Source organism: Neolamprologus multifasciatus, chromosome 16 (genome assembly GCF_963576455.1).
Source record: "Neolamprologus multifasciatus chromosome 16, fNeoMul1.2, whole genome shotgun sequence".
NCBI classification, from domain to species: domain Eukaryota; kingdom Metazoa; phylum Chordata; class Actinopteri; order Cichliformes; family Cichlidae; genus Neolamprologus; species Neolamprologus multifasciatus.
The window spans coordinates 23025499-23040943 of record NC_140454.1 but is presented as its reverse complement, the minus strand read 5'-3'; the positions used below and the strand labels follow the sequence as shown (position 1 = coordinate 23040943).

General features: G+C 39.6%; 1 protein-coding gene across 3 annotated transcripts in view; it reads right to left on the bottom strand.

Moving 5' to 3' along the window:
* Positions 1-4501: 4501 nt before the first annotated feature.
* The window catches only part of erbb4b (erb-b2 receptor tyrosine kinase 4b), a 322434-nt gene continuing 311490 nt past the window's right edge, over positions 4502-15445 (bottom strand). For all 3 annotated transcript variants that reach the window (XM_085136594.1, XM_085136596.1, XM_085136595.1), the window contains exon 28: positions 4502-15226. In XM_085136594.1, coding sequence (XP_084992720.1) covers positions 14556-15226 — 671 coding nt within the window. In that variant the 3' untranslated portion in view covers positions 4502-14555. The remainder of the gene's footprint in view (positions 15227-15445) is intronic.

Below are 15445 nucleotides of genomic sequence, written 5' to 3'. Positions count from 1 at the left end.
TTTGTCTAACAAAGCAAGTGATAAACACTAAATGCTGAGCAGCTAATATACAACACTAATCAGATGAGCTGTATTTCACAAGCAGTACACAAATGACCAGAGAGATTGCCTTATTAATCTTAATGTTTTCATTTTCTAACCACTACTTGCTGAACTGTTGCGCTGTTTTAGGTTCTCCCAAGCTTGAAGTGGCATTATTTGAATGGAACAAAAAGGGAGTAGCTTATGCAAACCTTGCATATCTACTGGTCAAATTTGAATATTGTCAATAAATCATTAAAATGATTTTGGGTGCTCAGAGTTATGAAACTATTTAACCACTCATTGTCCTGACATAATGCAACAATTTGCAAGTTGTATATTTTTGCCACTTTATGTAGCACTGCTGTTGCCATTTCATTGGGGACATATTTCAAGACACAAGTCCAATTAGAACTCATGATGTTCATTCAAAATTTGTTCAAATTCTTAGGGAGTCATGGAAAACAAATCCAATGTAACAACTATTTGCTGGTGTTTTACCTGTATTCACTGATTGAAAATACAAACTGTTCTAATGCAAAAACAGTGGCTAGGAGATAAACAGTGGGCTCCATTAAAATTTGTCAGCTAGCTTTCTCCAAAGTGTGACAGCACAATAGTTTTATACCCTTTATCAATGTTATGGTAATATAACCTTTGCAGTTTTTAAACCTACAGAAAGTATTACAGTTCTGCTATTGCAGACATTCATAAAATTCAAAAGCAGTTGCAGGCCACCCATGTAGCTAAAAATCATGTTTTCTGAGGTGAGGTACAGATGTGATATGAATATGAACCCATGTTTCTTGTCTGGTCTGTGGGCGTACTAGTTACTTTAGAGGTCACGTGAAGTGTTTAATACCTGATTCAATAAGATTTCTTAGAATTTACTACTGGGTGGTCCTACATGCTGCCTTTTTAAAAAAATATTTGTGTGTGTGTGTGTATGAATTCTTGGAGACACCAAAGCCTGCAGAGACAGACGCCCTGTGAAGAAAATCCAATATGCTGTTCCATAATGAAAAGGGGATCGCAACACTACTTAGTGGGCTTGATACAGTCCATTCAATCAGAGGCTGCCAACATGCTGGGATTTAGAGGCAGTAGCCCTCACCAGTGGCTCTCTGAGAAAAAGAGATAACAATGCCGAAACAGTGGAAACAACACAGAACAAGTTTTTGAGCTTTGCTGCTGTCATTCTAATATGAAAACTGATTGCACAGTTGCATTAGTTAAAATAAATAAATATATATCCCACAACAAAAATGATTATTTACTCCAGTGAAACATCTGTATGTTTCACCTGTGTTGAATTCTATGTAATTTGCTGTGACAACTGGTTCCTTCATAAAGCCAGCCAAAAATGTTAGCAGTATAGACCTGTGTATGCTACACCCCGTGGCATGCTGTGGAAAACTGCAGCTGTGGTACGCAACCACTTCTTTGAAAATTCACATGTCAAAGACAGCAGCACAAGCAATTAAAACAGCTGCACAAGCAAACGTGCAGACAATAAAACACGGTGGTAAAGAATGATGCATCATCAAATAGAGCCTTCACTTTTATTTATTGAGAAGTGCCAGTCAATCGATTTACCTTAAGATCGTTTACATTCAGCTGTGCCGATCATCGCTCGCGTCACGTAAAAATCTATATAGTTTGTCAGGGCAGCTGGTGTGTGAGAGTGAGTGGATAGGCAGTGACAGATTGTTTCGATCACACTCTATTACCGTCTTAACGCAAGTGATTTGACTTTGCATGCGACAAGGGCTCTGAGATGCTGATCTTGTTATTGGATTTCCTATGATAATGTCATAAAATGTCATCAGCTGGGAAAGAGATGCATCTATCATGCATGAGCAAGTGTCAAAAGTAATAACACTTTACTATTGGCGCTCCTGTGTGATTTTCTGGCAAGAGTACAAGTTTGTGTGTGTGTACGAGTGGCTTTTAATGTGAAAAAAAAAACGTCTGAAAAATAGAGGTTGCGGTGATGGTAGCGGTGCTCTGTCTGGTCTTTCTAGCTTAAAGGCATAATATGCTGAATGGTGAGAGATGTCTGCAGCCTCATCTGGACAAAATGAAGATGTCGTGCTGTGTCTAGAGGCTACAACACTCCCATGTGTCTGGCTGAACTACTTGAGAATGGTCTGACATTTGAAATAAGGCCGTGCAAGGGCACTCAAAACTATTAGGGTTGAATTTGAAGAATCATTCAATCCCTGCTACAATGAGATAAAAATAGGTAACCACGGAAAACCAATAGAAACTCTGGATAGTTAACACACTGAATTATCATTTTCTGATAACCCCCCCCCCCCCCCAAAAAAAACCCCAAAACAAAACATAATAACACTTAATAAGAGCTATCAGTGACATAAAGATCTCAAGTGAAAAGAAAACCACTGAATTTGAACTGATTTGGAGATGTCTTCGAAACATTATATTTAAACCACTTGGCTTATATTTAACAGTGTTTTGTTAAATATAAGCCAAAGATTTTGATGGATTTAATTTCTATTTAAGTTTTTCCAGTGTGTGCCAGCTGGGACTTTATGGAAAGCACTGTTAAAGTCTAGAAAATGACCACAATTCATCTTTAAATATTGACTGATCTTTATTCATATTGAATTAAAAATATATTTTTGACAGATCCATGTAACAAAACAGAGGGAATATGTATTTAAATGTATTAGCTTGGGAAGGGTGTCAATTAACCAGTAAAAAGAAATATTTAAAACTGGTAAAATGTGACAAAGCAGGCCTATAAAACTAAGTTCTCAATCATTCTAGTGAATCGATACAAACAAATTATAATTTATGCTCATTTAATGATGGAACCTTCTTTCTTCCTAACTTCAGTATAATTTAATGAACAGATTCAAGGGCATTTGAGTAACTTTCCAAACTGACCACATTCCCAGATATACATGTAAGTGCTGAACGTTGCAAAATGGTAGGATTGCCACCAAAATCATCAAATGCAAATGCCAATATGCTATCTCAACATAAGTGTGTCATTGGCCCATATTTGTCTGTAAATGTAGTGTAAATATACAAAAACTATGACAAACATTTAAGTAATTTAGGAACAAACTCTCAGTAGTTATCATTAGTAAACTATACAGTGTCATCAGAAAACAGCACAAAACAAAAAGAGCTGTCTGGTTCATTTCCTGCACATATAATGCAAGTTGTGTTTTTTCAATAGGTAAAATAATGCAACAGACAGTTATACATCTAATTTTAAAATTGTGCATCCATTCAGTTTCCATAGATATCAAGATTTAGGATCAACATTTAGATCCTAAGTTTAATGGACCATTGAGCTTCAGTTCATAAATATTATGTCAGAACGAACTGCACTGCTTGATTGCTACTGACACATTTGCTACAATGCCACAATGATGATTTTGGTGGCATTATTCACATTAGATATTAGGTGTCATGACCAATCCACCATGGTAAAAATAATACAAAAATACCTGTAGTAAATATTTATTTTTCATGTCTTGTAAGACGTTATTTGTAGGCAATCGTAACAATTAAATACACCCCACTGAATCTCAAATGCTGCTGCTTTGTCAGAAACCCCTGACATTACAGAAATATGCACGACTTAATCTTTGGTATTAGTGCCTCAATGTACTGATCATGTCAATACTGGAAATGGAGTTAACAGTCCAGTTTGGAAAAAAAAAAAGCGGCAGGAAAGATGGTGATGCAGTGAATCTTTGGAAGCTTTGCCAGTTACGCTTCATACTCAACACTTTTTTTGTTTTTCTTTTACTGTTTGATTAGGTTTTAACACCAAAGATAATTTGTTAAATTCACAAAATGTTCAGATTTTGACAAGCCCCTTTACAACACGAATCCTCAACATGATTCTTTAAAGTTACCTATGGAAAATTTAGAAGGAGCTTTCATATATGAGTTGGGAATGAGGCTTGTTTCAGTACTGTCATGGCCAGTGCATCAAGGCTCCAGTGCCAATGGTCACTTTGTGCACTATTCTGCAGTATTCTGTGTGCCTAACTTCACAAAAGTCCTTTAAAAATCCAGTGAATTTAAAATATTAGCTTCATTTAAAAACAGAAGGTACCTACTTAACCGGCACAAGCAGTGCAATGCCAGCATCTCAGCATCCAAACTGTGAGTACACTCTTGGGGGTACACATGATTGCTACACCATTCAACCACTATTTTCCCAAAGCAATGGATGTAAAAGAATCACTGAGCTTACTGCAAATGGAAATTAAAATATTGTATAGGTTCTCAAAATTCCTAAAGAGACACTGGTGGATTAATAGCATTAGTTAGGAAAAGGTTGAAAAAGGGTGATGTGATACTGAATATTCATTAGTATTGCGACAGCATTTTAAAAGTGTACAAAAACTTGAAATTCAATAAGACTCGAGGTGAATAATACTGAGAGATGTGTGTAAATGTAGTGTTGGTAATAATACACCCATTATTTAAAAAAAGGAGAGAAAAAAAATCACTCCTACAAAGTGAGCAAGAGCCAAGGTTGAAACACAAAATCCACAAAAGTTGTGTGGAAAACACAGTCACACATTACAGGAGAATGATGGCTTGGGGGAGGGGGTGACAAGAAGGCCCTGCAAGCGTTTTTTAAAGTCAGAGTTCACGCTCAAATTACATTTACAGAATATATATATATATATATGTACTGTATATATATGTATATACATACAGAAAAGATATTCCCCAAAGAAATGATAAAATACAGTAGCTCACTACTAATGCAATGATGCAAGGAGAAATAAAAAACAAAAATCCTGAAAAAGAAAGCATCATTGTTCTATTTACAGCTGCACCTGGCCACCCTATTCCTGCCTATAAAAATATTATAATTTTTTTTATTACTTTTTCCCGTGGTAAAACTGTCGAGCAATCTAATCTCTGAATGTATTTTCAAAAAAAAATTATTAGTTCCCTTGTGCAGTTTTACCATCAGTTCAGTACATTGTAAACTGTGCTTACTTAACCACCTACCCAAATTTGTCATGGCATTGTAGAATTTACAAATATGAATCAGTGTAAAATAACAACATCTGTTATAATGATAGATTATCATTGTGTTTGCCTTAAAAAAATGTATTTTTTTGTTATGTACTGAACAAAAACTGATATCTAAAATGTAATGCAACCAGACCACTCAGACAATTTCCTTATACTGTAAAAAATATCCTAATGATATGAAAAAGAAATAAAGCAAATACTAGAGATATGCTGTCCTTCCATAGTCCCCATTACTAGGCTTGATGGATCTTAATATAACTAGCTGGTCTATTATTTGGGGCCTTCAATAACCCACTCTCAGTTACATGTGCACCACTCAGTTTCTAACGCATTATGTTTCGACATTAATTACACAATGTTACCCTAAATATTAACACCAGCAAAAAAAACTATAATGGTGTGTAAATAATCTAAGGTATATGGTAAACTTTATCTTTTTTCATGTTGACAATACACACATTTTAATCACATGGGGTTAGTAGCAAAGCCTTTTTTGGATATATAGCCTTGGCTGGTTAAACCTGGTCAAACCTGCCAGCTGTTGGTCATGGGCTGAGATGAAACAAAATAATCTGAACAAGTCAGATACTGTGAAAACGGTGTCAGACAGCCAGTTGTAGTTCAATAGTAGGTTGTCTGAAAACAACCCCTTGGTAAGTTGCATGAAATTTTTTTGTAGTCGGCAACTGATTGCAAATTGTTGCGGTGACCACTCTCAACTGTGACGGAATTGCAATGTCACCTGGTGGGAGATGATGCGTGTCCAAACAGTGACATTGCCCCTTAGACTGAACATAATCACCTCTATTGGTGAAGGTTTGAAAATAAATTTAAAAATTTAAAATTTAAAAATGCAGAAAGATTGTTACCATATTGCAATCAATCTGAGTCAGTCTGCATCGATGGGCGCATATCATCTTAATTACAGTGGGGCAAAAAAGTATTTAGTCAGCCACCGATTGTGCAAGTTCCCCCACTTAAAATGATGACAGAGGTCAGTAATTTGCACCAGAGGTACACTTCAACTGTGAGAGACAGAATGTGAAAAGAAAATCCATGAATTCACATGGTAGGATTTGTAAAGAATTTATTTGTAAATCAGGGTGGAAAATAAGTATTTGGTCACCTCAAACAAGGAAAATCCCTGGCTCTCACAGACCTGTAACGTCTTCTGTAAGAAGCTTTTCTGTCCCCCACTCGTTACCTGTATGAATGGCACCTGTTTGACCTCATCATCTGTATAAAAGACACCTGTCCACAGCCTCAACCAGTCAGACTCCAAACTCCGCCATGGCCAAGACCAAAGAGCTTTCGAAGGACACCAGGAAAAGAATTGTAGACCTGCACCAGACTGGGAAGAGTGAATCTACAATAGGCAAGCAGCTTGGTGTGAAAAAATCAACTGTGGGAGCAATCATCAGAAAATGGAAGACATACAAGACCACTGATAATCTCCCTCGATCTGGGGCTCCACGCAAGATCTTATCCCGTGGGGTCAAAATGATCATGAGAACGGTGAGCAAAGATCCCAGAACCACACGGGGGGACCTGGTGAATGACCTGCAGAGAGCTGGGACCAAAGTAACAAAGGTCACCATCAGTAACACACTACAACGGCAGGGAATCAAATCCCGCAGTGCCAGACGTGTTCCGCTGCTGAAGCCAGTGCATGTCCAGGCCCGTCTGAAGTTTGCCAGAGAGCACATGGATGATACAGCAGAGGATTGGGAGAATGTCATGTGGTCAGATGAAACCAAAGTAGAACTTTTTGGTATAAACTCAACTCGTCGTGTTTGGAGGAAGAAGAATACTGAGTTGCATCCCAAGAACACCATACCTACTGTGAAGCATGGGGGTGGAAACATCATGCTATGGGTCTGTTTTTCTGCCAAGGGGACAGGACGACTGATCCATGTTAAGGACAGAATGAATGGGGCCAAGTATCGTGAGATTTTGAGCCAAAACCTCCTTCCATCAGTGAGAACTTTGAAGATGAAACGAGGCTGGGTCTTCCAACATGACAATGATCCAAAACACACCGCCCGGGCAACAAAGGAGTGGCTCCGTAAGAAGCATTTGAAAGTCCTGGAGTGGCCTAGCCAGTCTCCAGACCTCAACCCCATAGAAAATCTGTGGCGGGAGTTGAAAGTCCGTGTTGCTCGGCGACAGCCCCAAAACATCACTGCTCTTGAGAAGATCTGCATGGAGGAATGGGCCAAAATACCAGCTACTGTGTGTGCAAACCTGGTAAAGACCTATAGTAAACGTTTGACCTCTGTTATTGCCAACAAAGGTTATGTTACAAAGTATTGAGTTGTATTTTTGTTATTGACCAAATACTTATTTTCCACCCTGATTTACGAATAAATTCTTTACAAATCCTACCATGTGAATTCATGGATTTTTTTTTCACATTCTGTCTCTCACAGTTGAAGTGTACCTCTGGTGCAAATTACTGACCTCTGTCATCATTTTAAGTGGGGGAACTTGCACAATCGGTGGCTGACTAAATACTTTTTTGCCCCACTGTAGGTCTCATTGTTATAGGGGACTCAAAACAACTGGTTGTATCTGGTTATATTCCTAAAATAAAGTTGTAGAGGAATTTCTGAATTTCCATTTCAGATCAGTAAGGCTCTGGTTGAACTCTGAAAGTAAGTACTTCAAATGAATTTCTGTTGTATATGCGAACAGATTTGCGATTTTCACAGTTACCATATTATAACAGATTGTATGTAGTTGCCAGGTTACCCCGTTTACTCCCAAACTCTCTCTGTCTTATTGCTGTTTTATCTCTTTCTTGATGCACCAGAGATGCTTTGAAGACTCAAGTGGTCTCAGACCTGGTCCCTGTCTTCGAAGCAGCCACGCATCTACAAATTCATTACACACGACTGCAATAAACTGCAGTCTGTAATAGTGGTGGAACGGATCACGGTTGATCCGTAATCAGAACCGATCCCGCTCCACGGTTCGGCACGCACGTGATCCGAAGATTCAAAAAAGAAGAAAAAAGTATGTGTATGGTGAGCGTGGTCAGTCTGTCAAGCGATAGCTATGGTCAGCGCTAGCGGTCCAAGTGGAGGAGCAGAGGAGTTTGCGGTATTTAAGCAGCCCTTTGCTGCCCAATCCGACCGGGCTAAAGCTATTACAAAAGCTATTGGGGTGTTAAGCTGCAGATGGGAGGCCGCATTCTGTTATGCAAAACAAGGGGTTTAAACTAGTCAATGCGTTAGTTGACGCGTGCAGCCCCACGCACGGGGCGATCCACGGTAACTAATTAACGGAGATTTGTCGCGTTAATGCAGTTATGGCATTAACGTCATTTTAACGGGATTTACGCTGACAGCACTAGTTTAAACTATGATGAACGTGCTTGAGCCACGCTATGATATCCTGTCGCGTGTTCACTTCAGTGACAAGATCGCTCCAAGCATTTATGAGCAGGAAAAGTTTAAAGTTATGGCTGAGCTGCCCCAGGCATCTTCTGTTGCCCTAACTACTACAAATGGGTGGACCTCCAGGGCAACGGAAAGCTACGTGACCGTGACCTCTCATTAAATCACAGCGGAGTGGTAGATAGAAAGCCCTGTACTGCCAACACGTACTGCCCTATATTGCACCTTAATTTGTTTTTATATAATTGTGTGGAATGAGTCTTGAGTTGAATGTTTTTTAATAGGCAAAAAATACTTAAAGTAAATGGCGAATTCAATTTTTGTCTTCTTTTTTTTCCCTGCTGATCCGAAAATTGATCCGATCCGTGACGAAAAAAACGTGATCCGATCCGAACCGTGAGACTTTTGATCCGTTGCACCACTAGTCTGCAACCACTGTTTTCACTACTGTGACTGTATTAGACAACATGACAGGCATAAGACAATGAAGCTACTTATTAAAAAGAAAAAAAAAATTACAATGAGACCCTGAACACCAAAAGCTATAGTAAAACAAAATTTATACTCAACTTAAAACATAATTACATTTTTAATACTCAACAAAAATATAAATACAAATTTTACCAAAAAGGCTCATTTACTGTATCAGCAGTCAGCACTGAGAGGGAGTCATTGTGCTCCTTTACTACTTTACGCTTATGAAGCTTTCACGCAGAACATTACAGACTGCTGTATTGTTCACATTGTGCTGTGATTCATGTTAACCTCTTTCATGATCACTTTTTCTCTCCGGACTCCTCTGGTTATGTTCACTCAATAATGACTGCTTTTCATTTTTCACTGCTTCAGCCGCACAACAGTGTTTGCTACAAAGAATTCTATAGTTATCACAGAGGAGGAAAAAAAGAAAAAAAGAATGGCAATTAACTCTGGTCCTCTCTGCCAGTTTCAGTGCTCTTGCATCTTCCACCCTCGTAGCTTTTATAACATTGATGCATTGACTGGGTAACATTTCTTGAATGCTAATACCTACGTTTTAACCTCGCTGCAGGATTACAACCTATTGCCTGTCGTTCAGGGTTTCTCAGCTGGTGCACTGGGTGAGATGTTGGGTAACATGATTTCCCCACAGAACAACAAGGGAAAGTGGATGAATTAGCATTCAAAAAGCTAAAAGCCCCTTGTGATGGTTGCTGGCTGAGAGCACCAGTAGGTTTTCTCGTCCACAAGATTGGCTGTATTTTCCCACAGAGAGCCATTTCAAAGCCTTACAGTGACTCTCAACTGCTGCCGCTGCACTTAGACACACAGCCATATAGTAGTCCACAAGCACTACTGCTTTTTTACGGGTAATGGTAAAAATTGACTTGCATAACTGACATTAATCTGTAAAAAATATAGAGGGGGCAATTTTGCTTCATAAATTAGGACAAATAATGTATACATAAGAGTATATTCAAATGATAGTAAATCAGAATACTTGTGATTTCAGAAGTGTAAGACAGTAGATCAGATTTCTAATAGAACAAAGACCAAGGTGATACTTAACATGATAAAATTCACTATACAATTCCCATTTCTGTTGAGATGCATTTATTATGAGTGCTCTTATTGTGGTATTGTGGGACTAATCTGTCTTCCATTATGATTATATTTCAATAGGCCTGATGTCCCTTTTTGATTTAAAAATTTGTGCCTCAGCTGGAACTCAACTGGATGATTATTATTTCCATAAAACCTGAGAGGTGGAGAAATATTGTGCCAGGGCAACATCTGCGTTTTGAACAGAAAATCATCGGCACCGCTCATCTGAATCTGTAATATTGAGGCACAACGTTGTGTAACTGTGCTTGTGTATTCTTTCAGCACTGATACATGCACAGGGGTTAGGCAGCTTTGGCCCTCTATAATACCACACATATATATGCTGTGATATTGTAAATGTTATTGAAATTAAGTCAAGCTAATCATATCTTTCTGAGTTTAAAGGCTAGGTCACCAGTTTTATTTATGACACTCAAGCTACTTACTGCTTACCACTCGGCATCTGAAAAAAAAAGCTGAGAAAAATATCCTTGGTGATCTCATCACTGATGCCAAGGTAATCTTAAACAAAAATGTTTGGCAGGAAATAAACATTTAGGAAGAAGGAATATAAGAAGTGTTTTATGAAGCAGGCTAGAGTTGCGTTATTGGTGATGTAGCTGACATTTGTGACCCTTACTCAAAACTAAAATTGAACATATTTGATGGTGATTTTTTTACACCACCTCTTATTAATCACTTTAATCCCAGAACATTAGAAGTACAAAATCACTAGAATATCCCTCTAATCTCTTGAATGTAATAAATAAACAATCAAAAGCGATGAAGAATCCTTCAAATTAAATATTGCTACCGTGTTTATGTTTATAGCTTCTTTCCCCCTGGTGTTGATGTCACTGTCAGCCCAAAGTGATATTCTTTACAGAATGCTTCTTTGTTAGTTAAATGCAAAAAAAGGCAAAATAACCCCAAAAAAACTCAGGTGTTATCTCACTGTAAATGAAAGTTGGAGTGTGATGGAGAAAATTGCACGAATTGTTGCTTATAGTGAGAATAACACCAACGCAATTTGGCTGTGCCAGAGTGTTAAGTGCTAATAAATTATCAGCCCCGACCTAAATTAGGCTTCAAAGTCATTTGACGACAGATGCTAGCACTCTCCATCATAATTTAATGTGGCATCTGGCAGTACTGTATGAGTACAGCAAGCTAGCCAACAGTAGATTTAGTGATAACTTACAATGTCAAACACCAAGACAGAAAATGTCCCTTTTTTTTACTTGTTACAGGGTAATAATGTAGCTGACCCTTGCTTTAGCTATCTTATACCTAAGAGTAAGGGCAGATAGTGACTTTCTTAGTTTTCTCTTTTTATTACATACAACAGTATTAACACAAAGTGGTAAAAAAAAAAAACTCCTATAGGTGTTCTTTTCCTTTTTCGTTGCTTGTGTCTGTCTGGCGATGACATGTAATTGGCTTATTTCCAGCCATGGAGAGTTTTCCTTTTTCTGTCATCTCCACAATGTTCTTTTGTGGCTGCATTACTGTGCTGTTTACCCCATCCCTTTATTGATCAAATACAGTACATTGTCAGACAAGTTGAGGAAATAAACAGGTCCCTGATGGATTAACAAACAAAGACAGACAAACAAAAAAATAGCCCCGCTATACTCTGATAAAGATTTTAAAATACCGTCTTTCCCCATCAGTTTGTGTTTCTCCAGAAACATGTTGTTGTACCTCTTAAAAGATTTGTCCATTCTTAAGCACCGGTTCCACTGAAATAAAATCTCTTCTACTGCAGTTACCAGTGTTTTAGTCAGTCACATGAGCTCATGAAGGTAACATTGAACTGTGCGGTTTGTTCGCTACTCGGATTAGATTGGTAAAGATGAGGAACAGCATGGAAAATTACAGTGGAATTTAAAGGGTCATCTTGTGAGCAGTCAACCTTCTAATCCAAACTTGCCGTGGCAACAATGTGTTAAACGCTGCTCAATCAGGTACCAGGTGATATCACAGCTGTGGCGGTATGTACCGTCCTGTTGGCCCGTTTTAGTGCTGTAACTCTGGCTGCCATTATTGACATTGTCTTTTTCAAGTACAAGGTCTAATGTTGTTTCTCCTTCAGAACATATTTCAAGTGGCGGCAGACTTATCTGTCAGTGTGCATGTATGAAATAATGTGTGGTTATTGTAGGTGTATCAAGCCTATAGGCATGTTAACGTGCTTCAGGTATGATTTGAAATACAGTGGGGCAAAAAAGTATTTAGTCAGACACAGATTGTGCAAGTTCCCCCACTTAAAATGATGACAGAGGTCAGTAATTTGCACCAGAGGTACACTTCAACTGTGAGAGACAGAATGTGAAAAGAAAATCCATGAATTCACATGGTAGGATTTGTAAAGAATTTATTCGTAAATCAGGGTGGAAAATAAGTATTTGGTCACCTCAAACAAGGAAAATCCCTGGCTCTCACAGACCTGTAACGTCTTCTGTAAGAAGCTTTTCTGTCCCCCACTCGTTACCTGTATGAATGGCACCTGTTTGACCTCATCATCTGTATAAAAGACACCTGTCCACAGCCTCAACCAGTCAGACTCCAAACTCCGCCATGGCCAAGACCAAAGAGCTTTCGAAGGACACCAGGAAAAGAATTGTAGACCTGCACCAGACTGGGAAGAGTGAATCTACAATAGGCAAGCAGCTTGGTGTGAAAAAATCAACTGTGGGAGCAATCATCAGAAAATGGAAGACATACAAGACCACTGATAATCTCCCTCGATCTGGGGCTCCACGCAAGATCTTATCCCGTGGGGTCAAAATGATCATGAGAACGGTGAGCAAAGATCCCAGAACCACACGGGGGGACCTGGTGAATGACCTGCAGAGAGCTGGGACCAAAGTAACAAAGGTCACCATCAGTAACACACTACAACGGCAGGGAATCAAATCCCGCAGTGCCAGACGTGTTCCGCTGCTGAAGCCAGTGCATGTCCAGTTCCGTCTGAAGTTTGCCAAAGAGCACATGGATGATACAGCAGAGGATTGGGAGAATGTCATGTGGTCAGATGAAACCAAAGTAGAACTTTTTGGTATAAACTCAACTCGTCGTGTTTGGAGGAAGAAGAATACTGAGTTGCATCCCAAGAACACCATACCTACTGTGAAGCATGGGGGTGGAAACATCATGCTATGGGGCTGTTTTTCTGCCAAGGGGACAGGACGACTGATCCGTGTTAAGGACAGAATGAATGGGGCCAAGTATCGTGAGATTTTGAGCCAAAACCTCCTTCCGTCAGTGAGAACTTTGAAGAGGAAACGAGGCTGGGTCTTCCAACATGACAATGATCCAAAACACACCGCCCGGGCAACAAAGGAGTGGCTCCGTAAGAAGCATTTGAAAGTCCTGGAGTGGCCTAGCCAGTCTCCAGACCTCAACCCCATAGAAAATCTGTGGCGGGAGTTGAAAGTCCGTGTTGCTCGGCGGCAGCCCCAAAACATCACTGCTCTTGAGAAGATCTGCATGGAGGAATGGGCCAAAATACCAGCTACTGTGTGTGCAAACCTGGTAAAGACCTATAGTAAACGTTTGACCTCTGTTATTGCCAACAAAGGTTATGTTACAAAGTATTGAGTTGTATTTTTGTTATTGACCAAATACTTATTTTCCACCCTGATTTACGAATAAATTCTTTACAAATCCTACCATGTGAATTCATGGATTTTTTTTTCACATTCTGTCTCTCACAGTTGAAGTGTACCTCTGGTGCAAATTACTGACCTCTGTCATCATTTTAAGTGGGGGAACTTGCACAATCGGTGGCTGACTAAATACTTTTTTGCCCCACTGTATGTGTGTGTGATAAATGTCTGAATTTCATTACTGGTGCAGTGAAACGTAAACGTGAAAGCAGCATGACGGCAGGCATGCAGGCCACATCTGGGGTTTTCAGCATGACTGCAGGTTTGCTGGTAAGTCATGACACAACTCTATGTGCATGGACATTTGATTGACTGCACCCAAGCAATAGCAGTTGTGTGAATAGTACAATGTGTGCATCTAGCTGGATGGAAAATGTGCCAAAAGGACAGTGAACAGTGATTTAAGGGTGTATAAAGAAAGACATGTGAGGTCATGGAAATAACCGTGCTGGGGCTAACCACAGTTTACTTTTTCCTCCTCTTTTCATCTTTGATTGTGTTAATATTATTTATGTGCAATTTTGATTCTAAAAAAACTGGACTTTTTCTTTTCCAGGACAGAATACACAACAAAGAGATTTCTGTGTTTGCTTTGGGGGGCCAAGGACAAAGTAACAAAAGAGGCTGTTAGTGAATGTTATTATAGTTTTGTCATAGAAAATGCAAAACCAGTGAGTGAGAATACAAGATTAGCAGACATGACAAAGAGAAGTGTTAAGGAAAGGTGAAAGAAGAACCCAGTTTGAGAAGAACAGCATGGAAACGTGAGGACTGTTTACTGTCCATTCATCCCCACCCATACCCCTCTATTCATCACTAATGTGCTACAGGTGGGTCACTACACCACAGTGTTCCTCTGTCTGTATGGAGGGGGTGGCAATACATTGCCTGTTTTCATAGCAGCCTCTGACAAGTATTCCTGGTTTTCAGCCACAGCAGGGCGAATGCGTCCATTCTGGCGGTAGAAGAAGCGTGTGCTGCAGTCCTGCAGGTACTCAGGGTTGTGCAGTGAGGACTTGGGAGGGAGACTGTGCTGCCAGTATTCAGGATTGTCAAAAGTGGCTTTCTTGCCTTTCTTATCAAACATAATGGTGCCGCTGGTAATGCCTGAGTGCAGAGCGTGTCCTGAATGCCCCGGATGCAGGGTGTGTGATGGATACGATGGGTGGGGGAGGTGGCCAGGGGGTACCACATATCCAGTGGAGGAGATGGTGTGGCTTGATGTTGGTGGGTTGACTGTCTGCAGTACTGATTGTGCAACAGAGGATCCAGAGCCAGAGATGGAGACTGTGCCAGCCAATCCATTCTTGGCCCCAGCGTTGAGGAGGGTATTCAGGTACAGTGGCTCGTTGACATACTCATCATCACCATGAGTGGATTGACTTTTGGGGGCAGCAGTGGCTCCAGCCAAATGCAGAGTGTGGCAGCTAGCTCCATCAATCACTGTGTGGGCATCTCCATTCCTACGCCGTGTGACAAAGGGGTTTTCCTCTACAGGGATGAGATAATCTGGAAACAAAAAGGGGATATTAGCATTAGCTAAGGTCTCTACAGTTCTGTTATTGAATGTTGTAAGTTATAGTGTGCATATCAGATGCTTTCAAACCCTTAAAAGAACTGGGTACACATTTAATATATTATTTTAGATAAGTACTGTATCACAACACAAACTATGTCATTTAGCTCATTTTATCCAAACATTTATACATTTGATGAAGACATTCAAAA